Here is a 27,010-nt window from a genome sequence, read left to right as displayed (position 1 = left end):
TTGAATTCCGAATTTCCTTGCAAGGACTTGTTGTCCTTCAAAAGATTGCTTAAATGGGCATTTGGGTTACAGAAAAGTATCCTGAGGTTGACTTTCTGATGAAAACACACTTTGAAAGATTCTCTTCATCATTGAACTATTTGGAATGGGGTTGTTTACTAGTTTAACCAGCGTAGTAACAAGGAGGTCTGTCGATGTGGATTATCGCATATATAAATATGAATGTCATGTATAAATTCAACTGAACTAAAGTAGAAAATATAACTTATCCTTCACCACAAAGTGTGCACAGAGACGAAGCTTGAGTTTGCAGTAATTACTCAGCACATCTCAACTTATAAAAAACTGGGTGCTTAGGCTTTTACTACATTCTGCAAGTCTCCTTGACCAGTCAGGAACTGGAGACAGCAGTGATGGAATGGTGTGTCTTTTTTCTCTCTTATCCCATCCCCCCTTCCCTGCCTCTACCACTGGCTGTCATAGTTCTGTATATTTGGTCACTAGTAGGGGTGGTGAGAGACAGTAAAAAGATTGTTTTAGTTGGATCCTTCTCACATAGTTAGCGCAACCTGACATTTAGACCTTCAAGATGCGTATTTACATAGCAATTCAGTCAGCAATATCTCAGGTTATTGTTGCCAGTCAAACATACAAAAGGTGATAGAGGGATTGCATACAAGTTGTCTAACCATTGGCAATCTCTAGGGGTAGCATTCCAACCCAACGTCCTTTTGTCAACCATGCCACCACACATTAGTCCCAGCTGCATGCAGACTAGTCTTAGTCCTACATCAGTAGGAGCAGTCTACCCAGAACAGACAAGCCAGGTCCTCTCTGAACCAGAACACAAGCAACCCAATACCAGTTTTGCTCTGATTGGGGCTCTTTAGTCAGGTTTAACTTAGTTCCAGTGGCACAGTGAGCAAGGGACCCATGTCTCTTCCGAGGAAACCTAAAAGCAAAAAATTAACATCAAGGGCATAATAGCACAAACATCTATCAAGCGTGTTTCCGATGAGTAGGCCTCACTCTCAAAGAAAACAATTTATATTTGGTGCCATCCAAGGAATTAATATTCCTGGAATTGGTTCTGTACACAAATCAAGGAAGAAATTTAATTTCACAAGACTGGTTGGCAACAATTTTGGTGACGTCTAAAGACTTTTTGAAGCCCCCACAATATGGTTTCCAAGCTACAAGTCTCTTCTGGGACTCCTGTCCTTGTGTATCCCCCCGGTTCTGATTTGCAGTCCTTAGATGTGCTCAATTCAGCAGGCCTTAGAGCAGCAATAGCAATATGTTCTGGGATAATGAGACCATTTGGTTGTGATCACACATAATTTCAAACTATAGTCCTTTTATGATATTCTATGCCTCGGGAACCTGGCAGAAGTCCTACCTTTTAACTGCACTCTGTTGACAACGTGTTTAATCATGGAGCAATTGAGCGCCTCTCTGAAAGAGTTGTACTTCAAAAGTCTGTGGACGGAGGGTGAAAGGAAATTGCACCTAAATGTTTTGAAACTAATGGTAATCTGCTTTGGCCTCCAAGCTTTGTACCAATATCGTTCAGTGTTAGTGAGAACAAACAACAGAACAGACAGTGCATCATTAATTAAGGAGGGACTCTTGGGGGCTGGGCTTTCAACAACTATGTGGCATTGTTCATGGAACACCTCCTAGGACTGAGCAGTCAGGCAGCCACTCATCGTCCGATTGCCACAAATGGAAACTGCTTACCAACTAACTTCAGATGATCATCCTAAATTGGGGTAAGCCGCTGCTGGATCTGTTTGCTATCCAGTGTGATGAGTGCTGCTAATTCTTTGCCTGCAAACACTGCCAAGAGCGACCAGATGGAAAGTGTTTTCAGTAAATTGGTACAAGGTCTTTGTCTTTACTTTTCATCCTCAAAGCACCAAGGCTAGGTCTTCCACCATGACCCAAAGTCGCTCTGTTCCACAACCCGGCTCCTCCGAATGTAGTGGTTTGGCACCTAGATGCCCATAGGAATCCAAATAGATGTTGGGGCTTGTTCATGCATGTTCCACATCGAAGACCAATGATTCAAAATAAAATGCTTCTGTGTTTGATGGTCACAACAGGGTTTTCACTCTCTAACTTTGCAGCCATAGCAGTTTATTTATTTTGTCGTGCAACTGGCCATGGAATAACTTAAGCACAACTCTATCAGGGTTTCCCTAGCTGCTATATCTTAGTAAGGTTTATTCACAAGACTTATCACTTTTTCGCAAAGCGCCATTAAGGAATTCACAAAGGCTGTTTGCAAGGCCCTCAGCTCTGGGAGCTGAACACAGTACTGAGTCAGCTCTCTCTTTCCTAAACCTATACACTGTTCTGATTGGAAGTATTTATCCTGTGAAACCTCTTTCTTGCTGACTTTCCAACAGCCAGTAAAATATGAGAGATCCAAGGGTTCAACATCAAGAAAGCTTTCACATCAAGAAAGGGTTCAACATCAAGAGAGATGACGTCACAGTCAAGACATCCTAAATGTGCACTTCATCAGACCATTTTGTCAGTACCTGGATCCAGCGGTCACAGTTTCCACTTTTGTCTAAGACAACTTCTTCCTATAGCCACTGTGTGCTTAAAACTTAGGAATATTATATTGAAGGTGTCTTCTAGAAGGGTCATTATTTGGTGGAAAAAGCCAAGAGACATTAAAAAAACCTCCAGGCAGACTGGATATCCAAGGCTGAGATTGTAGAGTAACCTATTTCTCACAAAACTCAGCCCAAAGTAGGTGAGGGCTGGATACACATGGAGCAGAACACCAGGAGCAGATGAAGAGAGCTGGAATCTAGGTAGAACTCTCTAAAGAATACATAGAGAAAAATCAGTAACTAGGTGGAAAGAACCTGCCTACAAAAAGGTTTTGTGACGCATAGTACTTGATGATCCCAGATCCTTACATAAGAAGAAATAGAAAGTGAGTAAGATAAAGGAGCAGTAAGTGACATACAGGAAGTTACGTTGTTATGATGGATTGGGGTAATAGCTGACATAACACGGATGGTAGAAGTTATGTTGGTTTAGACAGAACAGTATGTCACTTCCTGTTTTGGAAGAGTGATATACAGGAGACTGGAAAGCGTGCTATCTTGTGTAAAGCCTAGTGATTTTAAAGTATCAAGAATGGTGTTAAGACATGAGGTAACAGAATAAACATTCCTCCCAGGTGGACCTTAGAAAGAATGCAGTGTATGTTAGGGCCTAATATTACACAAACCTGAGCTTGAGCATTTGTGCCCCTCTCCAGCAAGCTGCATTGGGAGGAAAACAGGGCCATCTCTACTGAGAGTTGGTGCATGCATGGTGGCAAGTCACTAAACAGCCTACAACCCATGCAGAATAGAAGTGCCTTGTACTTGATGCTCTCGTAGATCTGTGATCCATCTTTGAACCTGCTGACTTGCTTCTTTTTTTCCAAGTCAGCTTCCACAGCCAAAGGGAGCTTATCTTTACTTGATGTTCTGAGGTGAATTAAATTCTACATTGAAAAGAACAGAAGCTTAGAGATCTCAGATGAACTCTGGTCACCCAGTGAGAGAGCATAGTTTAAGAAGCAATGCACAAACAGTAGAAATGCATTACCTTCACCATAGGAAAGTCAAACTGTCCACTCACAGGAAAGGTGTTAGGCCATTGCACATGAGGTATGTTTTCTAAAGCTACACTCTGTGCAGGAGGCCATATGATACACTGCATGGCAGCTATGTTGATGAAGAGGCATACTTTGTCATACATTACTGGGTGGACCTGAATGCTACAGATGATTCATCAGTAGACCAGGTACTTCTGTATAACCTTTTTCATTAAGGGGAGTCTGCATTCCACCTTTCTAAACGGTTTGAGGTACTGCTGGATACTCTGACCTGGTAAATAGAATACTACTTTTGCTTACTCAAACATTATAAGATAAATGTTAAGAAATTTGAAGTTGCATTTCCTAGTGCAATTTTCATAGTACCTGTCTTCCTTGAAAAAATGTGCAGCACTGAAACGTCCAAATACATTGTGTAATTTATCAGCCCAAATGGAATTCTTGAGTTGTGGATGCACAAATCTGCTACATCATAATCAAAAGGTTAAGTCTATGTATCAGTTAATCTCATGCACTTTTACTGAGAGTGACTCGACTAAGGAACACCTGTAGTTTGAAAGAGTTACAAGTTGATATCATGAGCTTGTGAATCTATAAAAAATGAATAGCTGGTGAAGAAATCTGTTAGTGCCTGTAACTGCAGATCTTCATTGTTGGCATTTTTCATACATTCATATGCAGTCCTCCTGCCTTCCCTTTCAGATGTTACCTGGATTTCTTATTATACCTTCACTCTCGTACTATGATATTTGACAACATATGATAGTTGTGCAGTGCTCAGCACACTAACCTCGTTGGTTGAAGTTCTGACAGTTTCCAATGATGTGAGTGTGCTACAAAATATACGTTGTCCCTGTGGGAATGTTCATGTTTACCGCTATGTTAAAGTACCAGGGTTTCCCAGTCCGAATAATTAAAACAAGCAAATCAGCAAAATATATCAATACTGGAGAACTGTCATTAGATATAAATAGTGAAGAACCCTTCTCTTTCAACTGTTCTTCATTTATAGTAATAAGCACTGAATTGTCCTACCTACCCGTGATATCACGGAGCAAATTTTACAAAATATATACATTAAACCTTTGGTTTTGGAAAGTTAATTTGTTTAATGCTAAACATTTTCTTTTTTTTTAAATAGCAGCCTATTACAATCTGTCTTGTTCAATTTTCACTACTTGTCTTTAAACATTTAAACAAATTAAAATAGAAAGTGTCACTTTTTACTGAAAAGTGACTAGAAAACTCTTTCACAGACCTTTTTAAAAAGAAAGTTAGAGCAAACAATTGTAGGAAAAAAGAGGGCAAAGTAGTCAAACTGCAGCCGCAGAGAGCTGAAAAACTGTCATTGCTCCTTTAAAAATGCACCCAATCGGCTTACCATCATGCCTTTCCAGTGACAGATTGTTTCTTTTTTTTGACTCATAGTGAGAGATCCTGGAGCACTGAGCTCACATTTTTGACTTTTTTCTGTTTGGAAACTTTTGAAAGTTTTAAAAACCAACTTTATGGGTACATATTTTTTCCTCTGCAAAATCTCTTTCTTTCCTGTTAAATGGTTTTCCTGTGTGAGAAAAAAGACCCAAACATCAATCATCTCATGTTCCAGAAGTGTGTCCTTTCTGTCTAATATTTAAACAACGAATAGACAATTTGACTTTGTGGTCTGCAGCAGCAGGAATTGCCATCAGGCAGATCTAAGGGACAGAGAAAGGGTGCTCTCTCTACCACAGCTCACTCCAAAGTATCCAGGGTTTCCTCAAGAGTGAGAGTCAGTGAGTGGCCTCAACATGAAAAAACACATGTATACCCAATCAACTTTGAGGTCTGTAACTTTGCAGGTAAGGTCAGCCTCTACACCCAGCGTGTGGAGTGGAGTGCCAGTTTGCTTTTCAGACACCTTTCGAAGTTGAAGGTAGCAGGAAAATTGGACCCTTCATCAGTGTCAGAGCAGCATTTGACTTAGAGGGAACATGAATGAAGAAATAAATACCACATATGCTGGATTCAGATAATTCTAGAATGTGTTTGCCAACTCGTATGTCTATGCCTGCAGTGACTTTGTCTTCAGACTCTGCTTCCAAAATGCCCACATATGAAATCTCTAGCTCCAGAATCTCCTGTTCCTGTTTTTCTTGTGGCTCCAATAGCCACGGCACCACCAGCGCCTGTAGTTCCACTTTTGCTTCCTCATACTGTGCCTGCTACCTAATTAATAAGGTCCCAACCTAGGAAAACACCAACACCTGGAAAAAGATTTCATTCCCCAATAGGAGTCCTAGAAATTCTGGTCAACAGACTCATCACTTAAATTATTCCAGATAAGAAATTGGAGATGTTTATGAACACCATGTTGCTGAAAAACCCCACAATGTTCCCATACAACATCTCAGACATGGTCATTGATCTAATTGTTTCAAGAGTATTCTGCAGCCTTCAGTAACTTTCCTCCAGCTTGAGTATCAATGACATAACTTTAAATGAGTTACAGGTTAGAAAGGCTACGAGGCTTGGTAATCCAATTCCAATAGCACAGTCCAGTATATTCATAATACTTGAGACTCTGCATCATCACTCTTCTTCAAGACTACTGCTCTCTCTGGTCTTGGGTCTGTTTGGACCCAACAGTGGAGCTATTTTTAATACAGACCTCAGCTCACTTGACTCCAGCCCACTTACAGAAGAAATTCAAACTGCTGGACCAAGACTCTCCTTTCCTTCATACAGGTCATCCTCTGGACGAGTCAGTCATCATTTTAGCTGCAAAGAAATAATATGGCAGTGCTCCATCCTCTATTGTACCTGAATGCAGAATGAATACATCTGATGCAAGTGCCTTATTTGAAACGTACAACAGATACTTATGGGAGTCTGCAATGCTTCAATGAAATCCTCCACTGTTCTGTTTTTAGGAAGTGCAGATCAGAGTGGCAGCAGATTAACCTGATTTGTCTGATCATTGTTACTCTCTTTGACTAGCTTTAGGTCCTTCGTCAAGGTTCTACTTTACTGAATTCAAACCAGTGACGTTTAAATCATCTATCCACAAAGACGTCCCTTGCTTTCAAAATGGAAGAGATTATGCATCTGGTTTGTATTTGGCAGATTTGCTGGGCTGCAGTTTTATTTGATAAAGAATCATACAGTCATTACTTCTTACAGAAAAAGCCCTTCACAAACTTCTTTTTTCAAGGTCTATTTGTGCAATATTTTTTAGGAGGGATTAAAAGAAATTTGATCTTCCTTTAAGAATACCTTCTTTTCCATTGTAGCTTAATAAAATGCTTCAAATGTGAAGTGCTTTCCCTCCTTTTTTAACCGCATACAGTACCGACCCCATACTATGCCATCACACTACCCACCCTTGAACCAAAAAATCCCGTCACCACTCCTGAAAACTACCCATCCCTAAACTTTAAACAAAAACTTTACTACCCTTTTTTTTCAAGTGACAAAATTTAGCACCACGTTTCCATAGGAAAAGCATTTTTTGTTTGCTAATAAATTTGGAACCATTTGACGACTCTTCCAAATGTTAAAAAATATATATTCTTTCACTTCAGCTCCTTTATGGAAAGTTTCAGGATGATCTATCAACTGAGGGCCGATAAAAAGTGGGGGTTCCAAAACATGTTTTCCCCATTCATTTTTCCATAGGCAAATTAAACAAAGCTACAGCCAAAACGGTTCGGCTAAACAGAATTGCACCAAATTCTTGAGCAAGATCTTGATCCAGAAAGCGTTCATTTTGTGATTTGATGTAAATCCGCTCAGTAGTTTTTGAGAAAATAATTTTCAAAAACGTCGATTTCATGCCTCAGAGGATCCATGATGGATTTGTGAAGGAGACGTGAGCTCAACAGTGAGTTGTGATTGGCTGTCTGCAACCTGAAGGAAAAGTTAGGATTCCGGGATATATTTGGGGAGATTCAAGAGGGTAGGAGCACCCTGAAACCCTAGTCCCTGTGGGCAGTGGGACTCCCCACTCCCCGGGCCAAGTTTTATAAAAAACGTGGTCCTTGGATCTGTGGCTACACCACAACGCCCAACATGAGACCTCTAGGTATTCGCTTTGGGTCTGTGGCTCCTCCGTGAATTTGTAGCAAAATATTTAGGAAAACGTTTTTGGCCCCAGGCAGGATCCCTCTGGGACCCCGGCACCAGGCCTAGAGGGCCTGGGTATCCCTACTCTGCCTCCTTGTGTCTGTTTTTTACCTTTTTTTTTTAAGGACTCTGGACTGAGTCTTGAGTCCTAAGATGGCTGCCACCTCTTCCTGGTCGACACAGTGGCAATCCATCAGAGCTCACTTTGAGGTCCTTTGGCTCCTCTTCCACCTGAAATATACAATTATTTTATCCTTAATTTCTCCAAAACTACCAAATGTATTTACACCAAAACACAGAAGCACTCTTTCTGGTCCAAGATCTAGGTTTCTGTCAAATTTGGTGTATATGCGATCAACGGTTTGGGATGTAGCGGTGTCTAAAGTTCGACTGGAATAATAAATGGTGAAAACATGTTTTGGGATCCCCCCTTTTTCTCAACCTCGGTTTGACGGATCACCCCCAAACTTTCCTAGTGCAAATTAGTCCAGAAGTAACACTTTTTTTTGGAAAGTTTTGTGGAGATTTGTCAAACAGGGACAAAGTTATTAGGAACACAATAAGTGCATTTCCTATGGAACCATGATTCTAACTATAACTACTCAGTGGCGAGCGCCACTGGGTAATATATGTACTCAGTTAATGATATGTCACTTAAAAACATAAAAAATACTTACACTTGCATGGTAAAGTACTGTGTTATAAAGCTACAGAAAACCCTAATGGTATTACCTGCATTGTAAAAACGTATGCATTACTTATCTGCATGGTAACAACCGCTTTATAAAGGCTACATACCGAACAGGAGGGCAGCGAGGAGCCAGCTGTAGGAGTATCCATCAGAAACATCATTAATTATGTTAAGTAACTTGGTTTTCTGATGGATAGGTCTAACCTCAGATTTCTCACCTTTGGAATAGATACCGCAGCAGTCCTTCCAATGGAGAGTCTGAGAAGTGGACAGTGAGCTGACAAAATGGCCCTACAATTGGACATAGCTGTTTAAGCTGTAGTGCCCCATGAATGTGAGGACAATTCCCCACATTGCAGCCTGATAGTCCAAAACCTGCACCACCCTTGCCAACGCTATCACAGCAATCATGACCCTGTTGGATTGAGGCTGGCCTTTGGGAACTCCTTCTTAGCCAGCGTGTAACATAATGTAATTCAGAGGACTGTCAATGTGAATGGAGTCTTCTTTTGCAATGCTTTACTTTTCTTGGTCCCAGAAAACCCCCCAAAGAGCTGATCATCTACATGATGGGCAAGGTCAAGGTAGAAACTCAAAGCTCTGTTAGGGTTGAGCAGGTGGAGTTTCTTCTCTTTGAAGGGGTGCAGTGGATCGAAAAATGTTGGCTAGGTGATCGATTAATCAACATGGAAGGTTGATACCCCTCTGGCAGGAAGGCAACCTGCCTCCGAAGCATTATTTTGTCTGGAAGAAGGTGTTGTAGTGAGGTTGCAAGTAATCGCCTGTAGCTAACTCATGTAGCATGCAAAAGTGATAAGAAAGACATCTTGATCTTCAGAAGCCATCGCGAGCAACTGTGCTCAGTCTTGAATGGTATGCACATGAAGATCCGGATTAGATTGAGATTCCACTCAGGAATAACAAATGGTTTGAGGAGGAACTCTTCAGAAATACAGCACAACTTGTATTTAAGGAGAAGTTAGTTAGGCAAACTTAAAACTGCCAACAGTGCAGACAAGTAACCGTTAATTGTGCCTGCTGAAAGGCCTTGCTCAGCCAATGACAATGCAAATAACAATAAATCAAAGATTATGGCCTGCGAAAGGTGTAGGTGACCTACCCCCATAGCAGGTCACAAACCTTTCCCGTCACTCATCATATATGGACTTCATGGACGGACGTCAGGCTGCAAGAATGAGATCTACCACTTCAGGCAGTAAGTCAAAAGAATGTAGTGTTTGCCACTTTCCACACATAGAGCTGTTAGCTATAGAAATTCAGGTGCAGGACCCTCTCCTTTGCTGAGACATGAGGTCCCCTCAAAGGGGTAGCCGGATCAAAATGCAAGGGCTCAGGTTTAGGAGCTCTGAGTACAACACTCTCTTTGCCCAGTCCAAGGCTATTAAGATGACTTAGACCAGGTCTGTCCTAACTTTCCTCAAGGCAGGAGAGGCACTGATAGAAATGTGTACAGGAGACCCATGCATATGGAACGAAGACTCTGCTTGTGGTCCACCTGCCAGCATCTCCTCAGCTTGACTGCTCTGGTCCATCCACCTCCAGTGATGCAAAGGCTCCCGGCATAGGATCCAACGCTCTCCCTTGACCTGCTTGTTTTAGTACCATACGTCTGTTGTGTTGACTGTCATCACCACTAGCAGCCTTCCGGTGATGGTTGGTAGGAAGGCTTACTGGACCAAATGGATCATTCGATGCTCCGAAAGGTTCATTTGAGCTGGTTTTCTGCTGTGGACCAAAGGCCTCTTATATCCACCTCTCCCAAACAAACTCCCCTAACCCATCCTAGCAGTGATGTGTCTGTCACAACTGTGTGAAGTGTGAGTGGGGAAGGGAGAGTGGCCTGTCGCAGGTCATGGTGGCACTTGCCTGGCATTACATGAGGTTCTGAGCTGTCTCTTGTGAGATTTGGGCAGTGTCATTGACGCAACCCTGGTGTGGGGTCCCAGTGAAATCTTAGGTTGTATTGCAAAGACTGTATGTGCCATCTAGAGTATAGGACAAAGAGGATACTTGAGGTAAGGAGGCCATGAAGCCTCAGAACATCCTTGAAGATTCTCAGGGTTGAGTCTGAAACATCAGGATCATATCCTGAATGTACCGGACTTGCTGCGGCGGTAAACAGATTGTGAGCCATACCATGTCCAGGATAACATGTATGCTGGCATTCTTCTCCATAGGGCTCAGATGGGGCTTCAGATGATTGATGGAAAAGCTGAAGGAGATCAAGAGCCCAGCTTTGACTGGAGGTGGTCTGTGACAGACTTGAGCGAGCCTGCCTTGAGCAGTATACAGAACAGGGAGGATCTGGGCCAGAGTGAGCATTGTGAATTTGCACGTCTTCAGAAAAGCATTCAATTTCTTGAGGTAAGAATAGCCCTGAGGCCTCTGTCCTTCTTTGAGATGAGGTAGTAGCACAAATAGCATCAGATGGCAATCTCCAAGTCCAGTGTTACTTTTGGGCAGCTAGGAAATTACTTCATGCATTAGGATGGGGACGTGGCCTTCTGAAAATCACTCTGATGATAAAATGAAAGAAAGGTAGGGCATATTCTGTTTGAACAATTTGTAAGACACTTTGGTCTTACATTATGGATCTCCAGACAGGGAGGAAATATTATACAGTGCCCCCTAGCGGCTGGTGATAGGCATAGAAGGGCAGACCCAACCACCGTGGGAGTCGCTGTAGCACTTGAGAAAGAGTTAGAGGATTACTGTCCCTGCTGGTGTTAACAGCTTTGGCCAACACCAGTTTCTCTACCCTGAAAGGGATACTTTTGCTGTTTCGCCAGCTGGGAAGATAGGTGCTGGTGGTAAGCCAGGCCTTGGGGAAAGCCCATAAACTTTCTGTACTGCTAATACAATTGTCTGGCTGGGAATAATAAACCCAAGGATTAGCTGTGGCACAACTATCTTTAAATTGCACAAGTCTTGAGTCAGTCTTCTCTATGAACAGCCTATATCTATTGCAGGGCATGTCCATAAGGGACACTTGTACATCATCTCTAAACTGTGTGTACCTTCTCAGCACTACTTTGTTGCCAGTAGCACAGCCTGTGCAGTCACTGGTTTCTAGGCCTGCATGCAACACATACTTTGCTGCATCCTTGTTGTCTTGGATCGTTTGAGTCAGTGAGTTCCTGAGGTCCACCAGTACGGCCAGTAGTCTTCTTTGGCTATGTTCCATAAGTCATGGGTGTACCTGGTGTTGTGATTGAATCCAGACAGGCACTGACTGGTTTGGCCCTAGCATAGAAATAACTTTGACCAGAGTGAAAGCCTGGACCAGCTTTGTTTGGGGCCTTGGAATGGGTCAGGATTAGGGAAGGGCCTGCTGCTGGAAGTCCAATTGGGAGCTTAACGCTGCCTTGTATATACAGTGCCATGCACAGCTCCATAGGAGCATCACAAAAAGTGACACTCCGGTGGCGCTAGGGGCTTGTAAATATGCCCCTTAATTTTTAATATACATACAACTGCTACTTGGGTGTCCCTGTGTGGCTTTGCAAAACATTATTATCTTTACACAGTTTTCAGAGCAGATGTCCAGTTGACCAAGCTTCCATTTGGAATCTTTTTTGCTACCATGTTTCGTTCTTCTTGTATATTTCCTTTGCATTTTATATTAGTGGGCTTGATACTCTGTTCCTGGTTTATAAATATAAGTTAGATTCTCTAGAGGAGAAGGAATGTTTGGTCATCACTGTCCCTTTCAGAGAATAAAGATCAGAAGAATGAAAAGCCTGTTTTAGTTTTCTCTACTTCGTTTAAACTGAAGCTGTAATGAAGCTACGTAACCTACCTTTCACCTTGGTTGCGGGCTCTAATATTGGCAGCAGGCAATACCTCTTTCTGCAGCCCTGCCTTCTCAAAATATATTGGTACAAATGTGTTTATTGTATTATTTGCAGAGGAGGCTTCTCCGCCATGGCAGAGGAGAGTCAACCCAACCCCGCTATCAGAAGCAGCTGCAAAACTTGAAAAATAAAACAATAATAAACAATGCTTGTTATCATTTTATTTTTCTAGGGGGCAGGGCCATGGGGATGACAGCCATGGAGGGGGAGTGGTGAGCATTCCCCTCACTGTACATGAGGGGAAACCGACATGCACTCTGAGCTATCTCCAACTCAAGCTGTGTTGCCGGGTGGAGATAACAGGCACAGGCTCCCAGGCCACCCGGGAACGCAAATCGAGGGCGCGCAGGCCAATACTGATGCTGCTCGCATGCTGCCAGCTGCATGAGAGCAACATTAGGATTGGCTGCAAAGCAGGCTGGGAGCCTGTCCCTGCAGTGAGTGGAGCCAGAGGAGCAGCAAAGCGGCAGGTAAGTTTACGTTTTTTTTTAATTTCTATTTTTATTGCATTTTTGTTTTGTGCCTCCCCCCCTCCCCCCTCCCCCATCCTGCCACTTTGCCCCTACAGCAGCCGCCACTGATTATTTGGTGAACTCTGTGCTTACTGCTCTTTAGGAATATATCTATACACCACTTCTGTAGACCTTGCTGCTCTCCCCAGTGGACAGAATATGCTATTACAGTGAACAACGATTCTGAGTTGAGGCTTCTTAAGGTGCTTTGTGCTCTTTCAGGCACTGCCCCATTCAGTTATCTGGATGGTTCTTCTCACAAAACATGAAGGCTACTTGGGGAAGTTAAAGTCAAATGATGCACCCCTAGCCAATAACTTATTCTAAGCAAATACAACATTGGCCAAAGATACATAGGGGGTCATTCTGACCCCCGCGGGCGGCGGGAGCCGCCCGCCTGGAGGGAGCCGCCATATGGCCGCTCCGCGGTCGAAAGACCGCAGAGGCCATTCTGGCTTTCCCGCTGGGCTGGCGGGCGACCGCCAGAAGGCCGCCCGCCAGCCCAGCGGGAAACCCCTCCCCACGAGGAAGCCGGCTCCGAATGGAGCCGGCGGAGTGGGTATGTGCGACGGGTGCAGTGGCACCCGTCGCGTATTTCAGTGTCTGCAAAGCAGACACTGAAATACAAAGTGGGGCCCTCTTATGGGGGCCCCTGCAGTGCCCATGCCATTGGAGGGGCCCCCAGGGGCCCCACAACACCCCATACCGCCATCCTGTTCCTGGCGGGCGACCCGCCAGGAACAGGATGGCGGTATGGGGTGTCAGAATCCCCATGGCGGCGCAGCAAGCTGCGCCGCCATGGAGGATTCTACAGGACAGCGGAAAACCGGCGGGAGACCGCCGGTTTTCCTGTTCTGACCGCGGCTGAACCGCCGCGGTCAGAATGTCCTGAGGAGCACCGCCAGCCTGTTGGCGGTGCTCCCGCATCCCCAGGACCGCCGGGGTCGGAATGACCCCCATAATCATCAGTTATATTAGTATACTCTCGGGAGGTTGCCAGGAAGCCAACAACCAATTTTAAATTTTATTGATTACTCACTTTGTAAAACAAAATAGGAAAGGTCCACAAGTAGATATAATACTTGATAAAAAAATGTAATTGTACTTTATTAATGCCGGGGACCTGATGATAAAATCACAGTACTTAATGAAATAAGTTTATAATTAACGTAATCCATTTACCAAACACATTTAGGGGGTTATTCTAACTTTGGAGGAGTGTTAATCCGTCCCAAAAGTGACGGTAAAGTGACGGATATACCACCAGCCGTATTACGAGTTCCATAGGATATAATGGACTCGTAATACGGCTGGTGGTAAATCCGTCACTTTTCCATCACTTTTGGGACGGATTAACACCTCCTCCAAAGTTAGAATAACCCCCTTAATGTTGTTTATTATCAATAAGAAAATGAACACATCTGAAAAAGCTGCTTGGCTACCATGTCTTTTAGCGCTTCTTTTTGCTATTTTAGGTGTGAGTATCAGTCTTTAGAAGGGATGCTTTAATTGGGCTGTTGGATTCAAATGAGAAAATCTTTGCCTACGTTAGGTCACATCAGACCCCAGTCTACACTGTGGAGAGCGCATATCGCCTGGAGTAACTCTTGTAATGTCAAATCTAACTGTCTGTCCAACTATTGTGAAGCTCTGCAATTTGATCACCTTAAACCAAAGGGAATTAATTTGGTTCAGTGGAAAAGGCTATAAGTTTATATTTTTTGTTGTTTGTATTTTGTAGGTATCAGCAAAGTCATTTGTGGCAACCCAACCAAAGCTCTTCGTGCACGCAAGCAAAAGCTAGTGGTATGTTATTTTCTTTTATCTATTACAGTAAAACAGGTTTCTTTGTATTAATTTTTACATATTCCTTTCTATTCGAAGTTCCGCAGGACACCCATTTACACAGAGCAATCTAGTTGTAATACGCTACCCTAGAACTATGCCAAACATTTTCAAATGCCTTCCTTAACTAATACTTACATCACAATAAAGTTATATCTGAGTAAGCACATTGAGAAATGCTTGCCTCTGTTGCATCTTTTTGTGTGACGCAAGGTCACATCTCATGTTAATAAGAATTATTCACATACAGCAAACGGTTACTTTTGATTGTAATCAAGATGAATAAACCAAACCATTAGAGAAAATAAAGCTCCCGTAAGGAACGCAAAGTTCCTATGATATCTGTAGATAACCAGGTCATGACTGTGAGATGTTTATTTTATCACTATGGCTTGGACCTGCGACTGGTTGGTGAGTAAATGGATAATTTTAGTTTATTTTAGTTTGTGCAGTTTTCATGCAGGGAATGAAGGGTTGTAAGCTAATACATTATGGGTAGTTTTTTTTTCCCACCTATATGATATTGCCGTAGGTAACGCAAATGATATCGTAATCAGTCATTAACACAAAATGTACATTCTGATGAATACTTATAACTGCAGATTCCTCACATTACAATACTCCACTCTATACTGGATCCCATGGTGCTGTGTGGCTCTGCATTAACTCTGTATCACCTTGAAAGTGAAAGAGTGGAGCAGAATATAAGACCCACCCCTGCATGCTGGGGTCGGTTCCTTTCTTTCCATGCCTATGCCTTCTGATGTGCATCTAAAGCTCCACTCCCAATTCACCAGCCTTCTAACGACTCAGAAAAAAAATCCACTGTGCTGGGTAACAGTGTTCCCACCTAAGACCACACGTTTCAAACCATCATGCCGCAACTGTAGAAAACAGATGTGAAACACGGACCCACACAAGGTGCATCTCTAGTGCTTGTGTTTGGAACATGACTTGAAGTTTTGTGTCAAGTGTGCCCTCATGCACATGAACTTGATCTGGTTTGTTCTGTCTTTGACCCGCCACTGTTTTGCAATGGGCACCATCGGAGGTGATTTATTGTCCATTTTGGCCTCTTTGCATTTTCAGGATCATCCCTCCTTGTTTAAATCACCTATTCTGATGAGATTTATAAAAGGATTGGCATGTTTCTGTATGAATTGCCACAGTAGGACCTTAATTTGGTCTTAATGTTTCTCATGTGTCCACCTTTCAAGTAAATATGTAACTGCTTGCTGCGTTTCTTAACTTTGAAGACTATCATACTCATTGCAGTTTTTTTCAGCTCACCATGTTGGTGAGCTTCAGGCACTTTCAGTGCATCTGCACAACACTAGCTTTTTTCCTGAGAAATGTCTGTTAAGGACTTGTGGGGGCCTTGTTGCCTAAAGTTGTTACTCCTTTCCACATTAGGCCATTGTTTTTTTCCCAAACTCACCCCTTGAAAGAGGAGAAGTGGCTTCATCGATTGAAACTCTAAAGGGATTTAAGCTTTTATATTGATCATACCTATGAACGTTGTGTGGAGAGTCAGCCTTTTGTGGGCTTTCCCTTGGACAAAGAAAGGGAAGCTGTGCAGAAGAACCCCCTATTGAGATGGATACTCTTCTATACTAAGGCCTGCAATGAACTTGTCAAGAACCAGCCAGCAGAAGGTCTGAGAGCCCGTTCATCCAGGGCTAAGGCTGCTACCACTGCGTTGGCAAGCTAAGTGTCTGTCCTTGTCATCTGCCAGTTTGTGATGTGGTTTTCAGTGCATATGTTCATGAAGCACTTGACAGTCACGTCTGTCAGGAAGGACATTCCACTCACTTGGTCCTGCAAGATTATTTGGTCCACTCCACAGTCTCTCCACTTTGGGGGGTACTGCTTTAGTATCTATTTTAAGGTGAGGAATCTGAGGTTATAAGTATCCATCAAAAGAACAAGATGCTTACCTTCAGTAATGCTGTTTCTGGTGAATACTCTATATAATTGTGAATTCCTTACTGTCCTCTCATCTTTCCGTTCTGTGGAGTAGCCTCTTTAATACGTAGATATGTGCCAAGTTAGGAATCTGCACCTTGATACTAATTGTTCACGCTCCACATCTGAGGGTGCTGAAGGAGCCAAGTAAGATATTGAGGCCAGCGTCCAGGGGTGGCGATTTTTTGAGGCTTTGTCCATGTCACTTGGACTGACTGTGGAGTCCTTGTGGAGCTGCACGGCGCGACCTAGCTACAGCATTGTTGGAGAAAACATTTCTGGACTTCTTCTGGCACTTGGTGAGTATTGTAGTACTGTAGGGACTGTCGCAAACAAATGTGTGTAACCAACCCCAACGAGGTATGCCTGTTGTGCATTGGGTCGGAGCACGACTACTGCGCCCAGATAAAGCTCAAGGCCATCAGGGACCAGAAGCCAAATGTCTCTAAACAGAAGAAGTCTCTACTCTGCAACTGGTCGAATCCGACAGGAATGTCATGTTCCTGAAGCCTTTCACGTAGCAGATCCTCATTGCAGTAGTAGTCTTCAGGTAAGTCTAAGAAAAAGCATAAGTCAAAGCATGAATCTGGTCCTTCCCATCTCTCTAGGACTCCTGCTCTTTAGCCGTTTATGCTGAAGCTTTTTAAAAAACTTTTAGGCAATAAGGTTTTATTTTTCATTGTATCAGTGGTGCGATCTCTTTACCTGTTATTAAAACGAATACCGGGTGGGATACTGGGGGAAACTTGCACATTGTTGTTTTGACTTATCCCAGGGGCCGGGGATCATAGAGAGCCAATTTTTACCTCTCAAACCATAGAGTCACCAGGAGGTTGGCGCTCTAGTGTTTTTACTTTCAGCCCTTCCGATGGCAGCAGTGAGGTGGCCTCACTGGTGAAAGCTGAGAGCGCTGCTCCGCATCTGTTTATGATGAAGTTCTTTTAAAAACAGTTTTAAGCAATTAGGTTTTATTTTTTATTGTGTCAATGGTGCAATGTGTTAGAAATGGAGTCTCTAGTTGGCAGTCGGTTTGCACCCTGTCCAAGTAGGTACCCTCACTCTAGTCAGGACAGGGGAGATACCATCTCAGATAACCCCTGCTAACCCCCTTGGTAGCTTGGCACGAGCAGTCAGGCTTGGCTCAGAAGCAATGTATAAAGCATTTGCACATAACACACAGTAACACAGTGAAAACACTACAAAAGGATACCACACCAGTTTTAGAAAAATAGCCAATATTAATCTATTTAAAACAAGACCAAATACGATAAAAAATCCAACATACAGTAATAAAAATATGAATTCTGCAAGATTTACTCAAAAATACAGTTCCGTTCCTTGAAGTCAATAGCTCCAACTGGGGCTATCACTGCGTCGTGATCAAATAAACCAACAGTTCAGGCCAGCCGTGGCGTCGCGGGCCAGCTATGGTGTCGGGAAGACCCGCAAATAGTACCTTGGATTTGTAGGGTGTTGTGATCCTCGCGGTGAGCTCCGGAGAGCGGCGTCGCTGACGTTGCGGTGTCAATTCCAGAGTCAGTGGAGGAGTCGTCGGGCCCTTGAAGTTACACTGCGCTGGCGTGGATGGCGTTGGAGCTGCGGTGCAAAGCAGGACGATGCAACGTGTGGTGCCCACAGGTCATGGTGCAGGCAGCAGCTCGGTGACGGCATCCAGCGGCGTCGGTGAGACCAGGGCTGCGGTGTGAAGCGGGGAGGTGCAGCGTGTGGTGTCCACAGGTCACGTGCAGGCAGCGGCGTCGTCGTTGTGGAAGCGCTGTCGTCGGTAGGCCCAAGCCAGGGGTGCGGGATGGGACGGTGCTTCATGACCCTCACAAGTGGTGTCCACAGGCACGGTAGAGGCAGGGATGCCTGGTGACGACACTGGAGTCAATGGTGCTAGCGTCGGTGGACTGGAAACTGCGGTGCGGGACAGGACGGTGCTTCGTTCTTCTCACGAGCGGTGTCCACAGGCCACCTTGCAGGCAGCGGTGCCAGTGTCAGCAGGAGCATTGTCTCTGGGAGACCCAGGCTGCAGTGTGAGCAGGCAATGCCGGAGTGCGGGGCCCACAGGTCACGGTGCAAGCAGCGGCTTGGTGAAGTCGTCTGATGATGGCGTTGATGAGACCAGGGTCGCAGCTCGAAGCAGGGTAATGCGACTCCATGCGGCGTTGGCAGGTCACGGTGTTGCCAGCGGCTTCATTGGCGGCGGCGCAGTGGTTTCTCCTCTTGAATAGCACAAAACACACAGTTCCCAGTGCTGCAGGTCGAGGAAACTGAAGTCTTTGGTGTCCCTGAGACTTCCAACAGGAGGCAAGCTCTACTCCAAGCCCTTGGAGAGCTTTCTCAAGCAGGACACACAGCAAAGTTCACCCTTTGCACTCTTTTCAGGCAGAAGCAGCAACTGCAGGCCAGTCCAGCAAACCAACACAGCAAAGGGACAGTACACCTCCTTCAGCTCTTCAGTTCTTCTCCTGGGCAGAGGTTCCTCTTGATTCCAGAAAGATTCTAAAAGTCTGGGGTTTGGGGTCTTCTTCTTATACCCTTTTCAGCCTTTGAAGTTGGCAAACTTCAAAGCAAAGTTTCAAGTGTTTGCAATATCCTTCCTTCCCAGACGCACACCAGGGGGTCAGAGACTACATTGATGGCTCATCAGGATATGCAGGCTACACCCCACCCACTTTTGAGTCACTGTCTAGAGAGGTGCAAAACAGCCCAGACAGACAATCCACAAACAGGCAGAGTCACAGAATGATTTAAGCAAGAAAATACCTACTTTCTAAAAGTGGCATTTTCAGACAGACAATTTAAAAACCAACTTCACTAAAAGATGTATTTTTAAACTGTGAGTTCATGGACCCTAAACTCCATATTTATATCTGCTCTCAAAGGTAATCTCCGCTATAAGGATATTTAAAGGCTGCCCCCATATTAACCTATGAGAGAGATAGGCCTTGCACAGTGAAAAACGAATTTGGCAATATTTCACTGTTAGGACATATGAAACACACTAGTATGTGTCCTACCTTAAACATTCACTGCACCCTGCCCCTGGGACTACGTAGGGTCTACCTTAGGAGTGCCTAATATGTAGTAAAAGGGAAGGTTTAGGCCTGAGAAGTGGGTACACTTACCAAGTCGAATTGGCAGTTTAAAACTGCACATACAGACACTGCAGTGGCAGGTCTGAGCCATGTTTACAGGGCTTCTGATGTGGGTGGCACAACCAGTGCTGCAGGCCCACAAGTAGCATTTGATTTACAGGCCCTGGGCACCTCTAATGCACTTTACTAGGGATGTACCAGTAAATCAAATATGCCAATCGTGGATAATTCAATCAACAGTACAATTTACACAGAGAGCATATGCACTTTAGCACTGTTTTAGCGGTGGTAAATGTGCAGGGAGTCCTAAAGCCAACAAAAACTTGTCAGAAAAATTAGGAGGAAGGAGGCAAAAAGACTGGGGATGACCCTGCGAAAAAGGCCAGGGGCAACACAATGTTTGTTACAACTAATACCAGGGGAATTTTTAGTTGCTGTTGAACAAGTACTGGGGCGAAACTTGCAGATTGTTGTTTTGACAGCTCCGAGGGGCCGGGGATCTTAGGCAATTTTTACCTTTCAAAACATAGAATTGCTGTAGGCTGGCGCTCTAGCAGTTTTACTTTAACCAGGTAGTGAGACGGGCGCACAGGTGAGAAGGCTGCTCTGTACCTTTTTTTGGTGAAGCTCTTTTAAAAACTATTTCTGATGGATACAACTACCTGTGGATTCCTCACCTTATGAATTTGATCCTTGCGCCAGCATCCGTCGGAAAGTCTTCTTCCTAGCTGTCTACGTCGACGTCATAATGGCACGGCTCCACGTGACTCCGTCTGACGTGAACGTGCCAATAAGAGGTCCTCGCCGGCGTACTGACGTCAGTTTTCCTATTTTCCGTGCTTCAACGGTTTTTCTTCCTGGCCCGTTGGTAACTGTAACGATTTTTAAAGGTTACAATGTCGCCTCCGAAGAAGTCCGGTTTCAAGCCATGTAGGGAATGCGTAGGTCGGATGTTAGTGACCGACCCCCATTCGGACTGTATTTGATGTTTAAGCTCCGAACATGATGTGGAAGGTTGTTCTTCGTGCCAGAGCATGAATCCGAAAGCTCTGAAGGAACGCAAGGCGAAGCTCTTCTTAGCCAAGGCAAAGAAGAAGGAACACAAGAAGGTTTCCTCCCATGCTTCTCCCAAAAAACATAAGAAGCGGCGTCATCATGACTCTCGGCGCCGTCATGACTCTCGGCGCCGTTCGGAGCGGAGCCGATCAAGGAGTCGATAGAGGTCGAGGTCTTGTTCATCAAGACGCCAGAAGACATGGGAGATGAGTCCCACTGTCACACCTCAGCCGGATAGTCCGGGGTTGTCACCGGCGCCTTCAGTTTATGAGGTCACTCAACGTAGCCCTCATTTTTCGCCGGCGCCGAGGGATCCTGATGTTCCTCAGACATCAACTCAGCAGTACCTGGCTTTCCCGACTCCTGGGACGGATCCGGCTGCATTTTTGAATGCGATGTACGCTGTTTTTCAGTCCATGGCCCCTGCTGGTGCACCGACGGGTCCCACTGGGCCATTGGCATTCAATTTGGGGTCGCCGGCTTCATACAGGGCTGCTCCATTCATGCCCTTCTGCCCTACAGAGACTGCTGGTTCGGCGCCGAGGGTCTCCCCTGGCAGGAGTCCTTCGCCTGTGGCTGTGGACCCGTCAGCACGTCAACCGACTCCTTCACTGCGCCATCCGGCGTCGTTGTTGTCTCCATCTAGACCGGCTCCATCTCCGTCTGTCCATTCGGCTTCGAGAAGGTCATCTGCCGACTTCGGGTCGGCTCCAGCGCCGGTTGAATCCAGGAGCCTTCCTGACCCTGTTCGGGGTTCGAGATCGTCGGCGTCGATGGATTCTTTGTCGATGCCGGCTCTGGAAACACATCTCAGATCTCGAAGGAAGGCGTTGAGACTTCTGGAGGAAGAGGAATACAGAAGGCTTGAGGAAGGTGAGATCAAGCCTTCTGATGACTTCCACGGTCTTGCCACTGCTAGTGGTTTGGAAACTTCCCCAGAGTGGGACATTGCGTCTCCGGGGGAGTTTACTGAGGAGGCTGCTTCCTTCCATGCAGTGGTAAGGAAGGCAGCTGAGTATTTGGATTTGCCTTTGGCCACAGCAGAAGTAAAAACTAACCTGCTCACAGAGGTACTTGATCCATCTTCCTCCAATGCAGACCCTTTGCTGCCTTTTAAGGAGGCTTTGACTGAGCCCATTTTGGACCTGTGGAAAAAGCCTGTTACATCTCCTGCTGTGAACAGGGCAGTGGCGAGGAGGCATAGAAGTGCCCCAGGAGATCTGATTTTTCTGTCTCGTCACCCGACTCCGGAGAGCTTGGTAGTTCAGGCGTCATGTTCTGCAAAGACTGCTCCTGGAACATTCCCTGGAGTTCCGACGGATAGGGAATCCAAGAGGATGGAGCAGTCTTCAAAGAAGATTTTTTCATCTTGCAGCATGGCCCTTAAAGCTACCAATTCCACCTGTGTGCTAGGCAGATACATCCATGCCTTAATGGACTCGGCTAAGGAGATGGCAAGGGATCTGCCGCAGGATATGCAGAAATCTTTTGGGTCCCTTTTCACAGACGCTCAAGCTGCTGCACAGCAGATTATACAGTCTGGCCTGGATACCTCGGATTCTATTGCCAGGGCCATGGGAACATCGGTGGCTACAAGGAGGCATGCCTGGTTAAGGTCCTCTGGTTTCTCGTCAGATGTACAATCCACCTTAATGGACCTTCCTTTTGACGGGGAAAAGCTGTTTGGGGACAAGGCAGACTCTGCCCTTGAACGGTTTAAGGACTGTCGGGCTACAGCTAAGTCCCTGGGATTACAGGCATCATCTACATTGTCTTATAGACCTTTTCGTAGGTTTCGAGGATTTATTCGAGGCTCTGCCTTTAGAAGGTCACAATCTTACGCCCAGCAACCTGCCAATCCGCCCTATCGTGCCTTTAGAGGGCGAGGTAGGGGTAGGGCTAGAGGTCCAGCCCAGCAGCTCTCTTCTTCTTCTTCATCCTCCTCTGGTGGACAGCAGCAGAAGCAGCCCTAGTTTTCCCCATTTTATCAGCCATACTTCTCCTGTAGGGGGAAGATTGAGTCTTTTTCTACAGAAATGGAGGTCAATTACAACCGACTTGTGGGTGCTAGGAATTGTGGAAAAGGGCTATGTTCTCCCCTTTCAGGAGTTCCCTCCTCCCTTCCCCCCCCCCGTCCCTCCTTTTGTTCAGAAGACCATCTTCTGTTGTTACAACAGGAGGTTGTCACCATGTTGGCAAAGGGTGCTATAGAGTTGGTGCCGTTGCAGGAAAGGGGTCAGGGGTGTTATTCAAGATATTTCCTGATTCCCAAAGTGTACGGTCGGTTGCGACCGATCCTAGACTTGAGGATTTTGAATTTGTTCCTCAAGCAGGAAAAATTCTAAATGCTGACCCTAGCGCAGGTACTATTGGCGTTGAACGAAGGAGACTGGATGATGTCTGTCGACTTGCAGGACGCGTACTTTCATGTTCCGATAATCAAGTCGCACAGGAAGTATCTCCGTTTTGTGGTCGGATCGCAACATTACCAGTTTGCGGTCCTTCCATTTGGACTTACTTCAGCACCTCGAGTTTTCACAAAGGTGATGGCAGTTGTTGCAGCACATCTCAGAAAGAGGGAGGTGGCGGTTTTTCCCTACCTGGACGATTGGTTGATCAAAGCCAAGTCTCCGGAGCTTGTGTTGTCTCATTTGCGAATGACAACCCAGTTGTTGTTCGATCTGGGTTTTTCTGTAAATGTGCCCAAATCTCACCTGGAGCCCTTTCAACGGCTTCTGTTCATAGGGGCAATACTGGACACAACAACAGTTCAGGCCTACCCCCCGCCTCAGTGGGTTCGGGACATTCAGGCGCCGATTCCGTTGTTTCAAGTTGGAGCGGCAGTTCCAGTCTTCAAGGTCTTATGCCTGCTAGGTCTGTTTGCTTCTTGCATTCTGTTGGTCACTCATGCTCGCTGGCATATGAGGGCTCTTCAGTGGTGCCTCCGCAGACAGTGGTTCCAGCACAAAGGCGATCTCAGGGATTCAATAAAGATCTCCAGGGACGCTGTAGCGGATCTTCTTTGGTGGGCAGAGTACGGCAACCTTTCCCAAGGAAAACCGTTTTCACTGCCTCCTCCAGTGGCCACAGTGATTTCGGATGCTTCCACTCTAGGGTGGGGAGCTCATCTGGGGGACCTGGAGATCAAGGGTCTTTGGTCTCCAGCGGAACAGATGTTGCATAGCAATCTGTTGGAATTGCGGGCGGTACGTTTGGCGCTCAAGGCCTTCCTCCCTTCCCTTCGCGGTCAGTCAGTTCAGATCCTGACGGGCAACACTACCGCAATGTGGTATATAAACAAGCAGGGAGGAGTGGGGTCGTACCTTCTCTGCAGAGAAGCCCTGCGACTCTGCTCCTGGGTTCAGGACCATCAGATTTGCTTAATAGCAAATCATTTGGCCGGGGTGCTGAATGTACTTGCGGACGGTCTCAGTCGTCACTTCTGATTAGATCACGAGTGGCGTCTCCATCCGGATCTAGTCCTTCACATCTTCGAGATGTGGGGAACTCCTCAGGTGGATTTATTTGCCACTCGGGAGAACGCGCATTGCCCGTTATTCGGCAGCCTCCAGTATCCGATGCAAGGGGCGTTGGGGGACGCGTTTCAGATGTCCTGGAGCGGCCAGTTCCTTTACGTGTTTCCTCCCATACCTTTGATTCCTTGGGTCCTGAGGAAGATTCGTCAGGACAGGGCCCAAGTCATCTTGGTGGCTCCGGACTGGCCGAGAAGGGTATGGTATGCAGACCTGCTTCAACTCTCTCAGTGCCCTCCACTCCGTCTCCCGCTCAGGGCAGACCTCCTCTCTCAATCGCAGGGGCAGGTTTTACACCCCAACCTCCAGAGCCTGCACCTTCATGCCTGGAGATTGAACAGGGCAACCTGAGTTCATTTTCTCTCCCGCCGGATGTAGTGGATGTTATACTATCGTCCAGAAGACACTCCACTAAATCTGTTTATGCCAGTAGGTGGGCAAAATTTGTGCGGTGGTGTGGAGAGAACCAAAAAGATCCTTTAAAGGCCCACCTTTCAGATGTTCTTTTGTTTGTTCTTAATTTGGCGAAGAAAGGCTGTGCGATAGCTATAGTTAAGGGTTACTTGGCAGCTCTGTCGGCATTTCTTTGCCTTCCGGACCAGCCATCCTTATTTAAGTCTCCAATTGTAATTAGGTTCCTTAAGGGTTTGGTGAATAGGTTTCCTCCTACTCCCTTTCACATGCCTCAGTGGGACTTAAATCTTGTTTTGACATTCTTGATGGGTTCACCTTTTGAGCCCATGCATTCATGTCCTTTGGGATATTTAGTTTTGAAGACTGTTTTCTTAATCACAATCACTTCAGCCAGGAGGGTTGGAGAGCTTCAAGCACTTTCCGTTAGGCCTCCTTTTACCATGTTTTTCCCTGATAAAGTGGTTCTAAAAACCAGGGCTGCTTTTCTGCCGAAAGTTGTCACCCCTTTTCATATAGGGCAGACTATCACTCTACCTGCGTTTTACCCTCCTCCTCACCCGTCTAAAGAAGAAGAGAGACTCCACAGGTTGGACCCTAAGAGGGCCCTGAGTTTTTACCTAGAGAGGACTAAGGACTTTCGCTTAGATGATCAACTGTTTGTGGGGTATGCTGGACAGCGAAAGGGCAGAGCGGTTCAGAAAAGAACACTCTCCAGGTGGGTCATCTTGTGTATTAAGATATGTTACTCATTGGCAAAAAAGGTCCCTCCTGAAGGTATCAGGGCCCACTCTACTAGAGCTAAATCTACATCCTCGGCTCTAGCGAGAGGAGTTCTGTTAATAGATATATGTAAAGCAGCAACTTGGGCGTCCCTCCATACTTTCGTGAAACATTATTGTTTAGACTCTGAGATGAGGAGGGACGGTCATTTTGCTCGTTCGGTATTGCAGGATTTCTTAGTGTAATCAGGCGGGCACCCACCACCGAGTGCGGTATTGCTTGGGACTCTATTCATAGGGTGAGGAATCCACAGGTAGTTGTATCCATCAGAAGAACGAGTTACTTACCTTCGGTAACGCTTTTTCTGGTGGATACACTAACTACCTGTGGATTCCTCACGGTCCCTCCCGCCTCCCCGTTGCCTGCCTGGTTACACTCTTATCTTTCAGTTTTTTGATTAATAATTCTTCTTATATTTATATATTTGTATATATCTGTCTATATATTTTGGTATATTCATGCTTTTGAGGTGATAATGTAAATATATGGTTTCAATGGACAAGATTTTTGTGTTCGTATATATTTATATATTTCAATTTTTATGATCGGTTTACTCCTGCTAGCTGTAAAGGCACGGAAAAAAATGAGGTAAAACTGACGTCAGTACGCCGGCGAGGACCTCTTATTGGCACGTTGACGTCAGATGGAGTTGCGTGGAGCCGTGCCATTATGACGTCCTCGTCGACGTAGAAAGCTAGGAAGAATACTTTCCGTCGGATGCTGTTGCAAGGATCGAATTCATAAGGTGAGGAATCCACAGGTAGTTAGTGTATCCACCAGAAAAAGCGTTACAGAAGGTAAGTAACTTGTTCTTCAAGCACTAAGGTTTTATTTTTTATTGTAACAGTGGTACAATCTCTTTACCTGATATTAAACCGAATACTGGGGGGGATTTTTTCGTTGCTGTTGAACGAGCACTGGGGGAAATTTGCACATTGTTGTTTTGACTGCTCCCAGGGGCCGGGAATCATAGAGATGCTATTTTTTACCTCTCAAACCATAGAGTCGCCAGGAGGTTGGTGCTCTAGTGGTTTTACTTTCACCCCTTCTTATGTTGGCAGTGAGACGGGCGTGCAAGTGAGAGCGCTGCTCTACAGCCGTTTTTGCTGAAACTCTTTTAAAAACAGTTTTAAGCATTTAGGTTTTATTTTTTATTGTATCAGTGGTGCAATGTGTTTTACCTGTTATTAAAAAAAATACCGGGGGAATTTTCAGTTGCTGTTGAACGAGTACTGGGGGGAAATTTGCACACTGTTGTTTTGGCTGCTCCCAGCGGCCGAGGATCATAGAGAGGCAATTTTTACCTCTCAAACCATAGAGTCGCTGGGAGGTTGCCTCTCTAGTGGTTTTACTTTCACCCCTTCTTATGGCGGCAGTGAGACGGACGCGCAGGTGAGAGCCCTGCTCCGTAGCCGTTTTTGCTGAAGCTCTTTTAAAAACTGTTTTAAGCAATTAGGTTTTATTTTTATTGTATTAGTGGTGTGATCTTTTTTACCTGGTATTAAA

At 45.3% G+C, this 27,010-nt stretch overlaps 1 protein-coding gene across 1 annotated transcript in view; it reads left to right on the top strand.

Moving 5' to 3' along the window:
- LRRC56 (leucine rich repeat containing 56) overlaps window positions 1–27,010 on the top strand; it is a 623,145-nt gene that overhangs the window by 447,147 nt on the left and 148,988 nt on the right. Inside the window, exon 11 of the mRNA XM_069223062.1 lies at window positions 14,552–14,616. Within this exon, the coding sequence (XP_069079163.1) occupies window positions 14,552–14,616 (65 nt within the window). The remainder of the gene's footprint in view (window positions 1–14,551; window positions 14,617–27,010) is intronic.

The sequence above is a fragment of the Pleurodeles waltl genome, chromosome 3_1 (assembly GCF_031143425.1).
Source record: "Pleurodeles waltl isolate 20211129_DDA chromosome 3_1, aPleWal1.hap1.20221129, whole genome shotgun sequence".
NCBI lineage: Eukaryota > Metazoa > Chordata > Amphibia > Caudata > Salamandridae > Pleurodeles > Pleurodeles waltl.
This window is presented reverse-complemented; position numbering and strand designations above follow the sequence as displayed.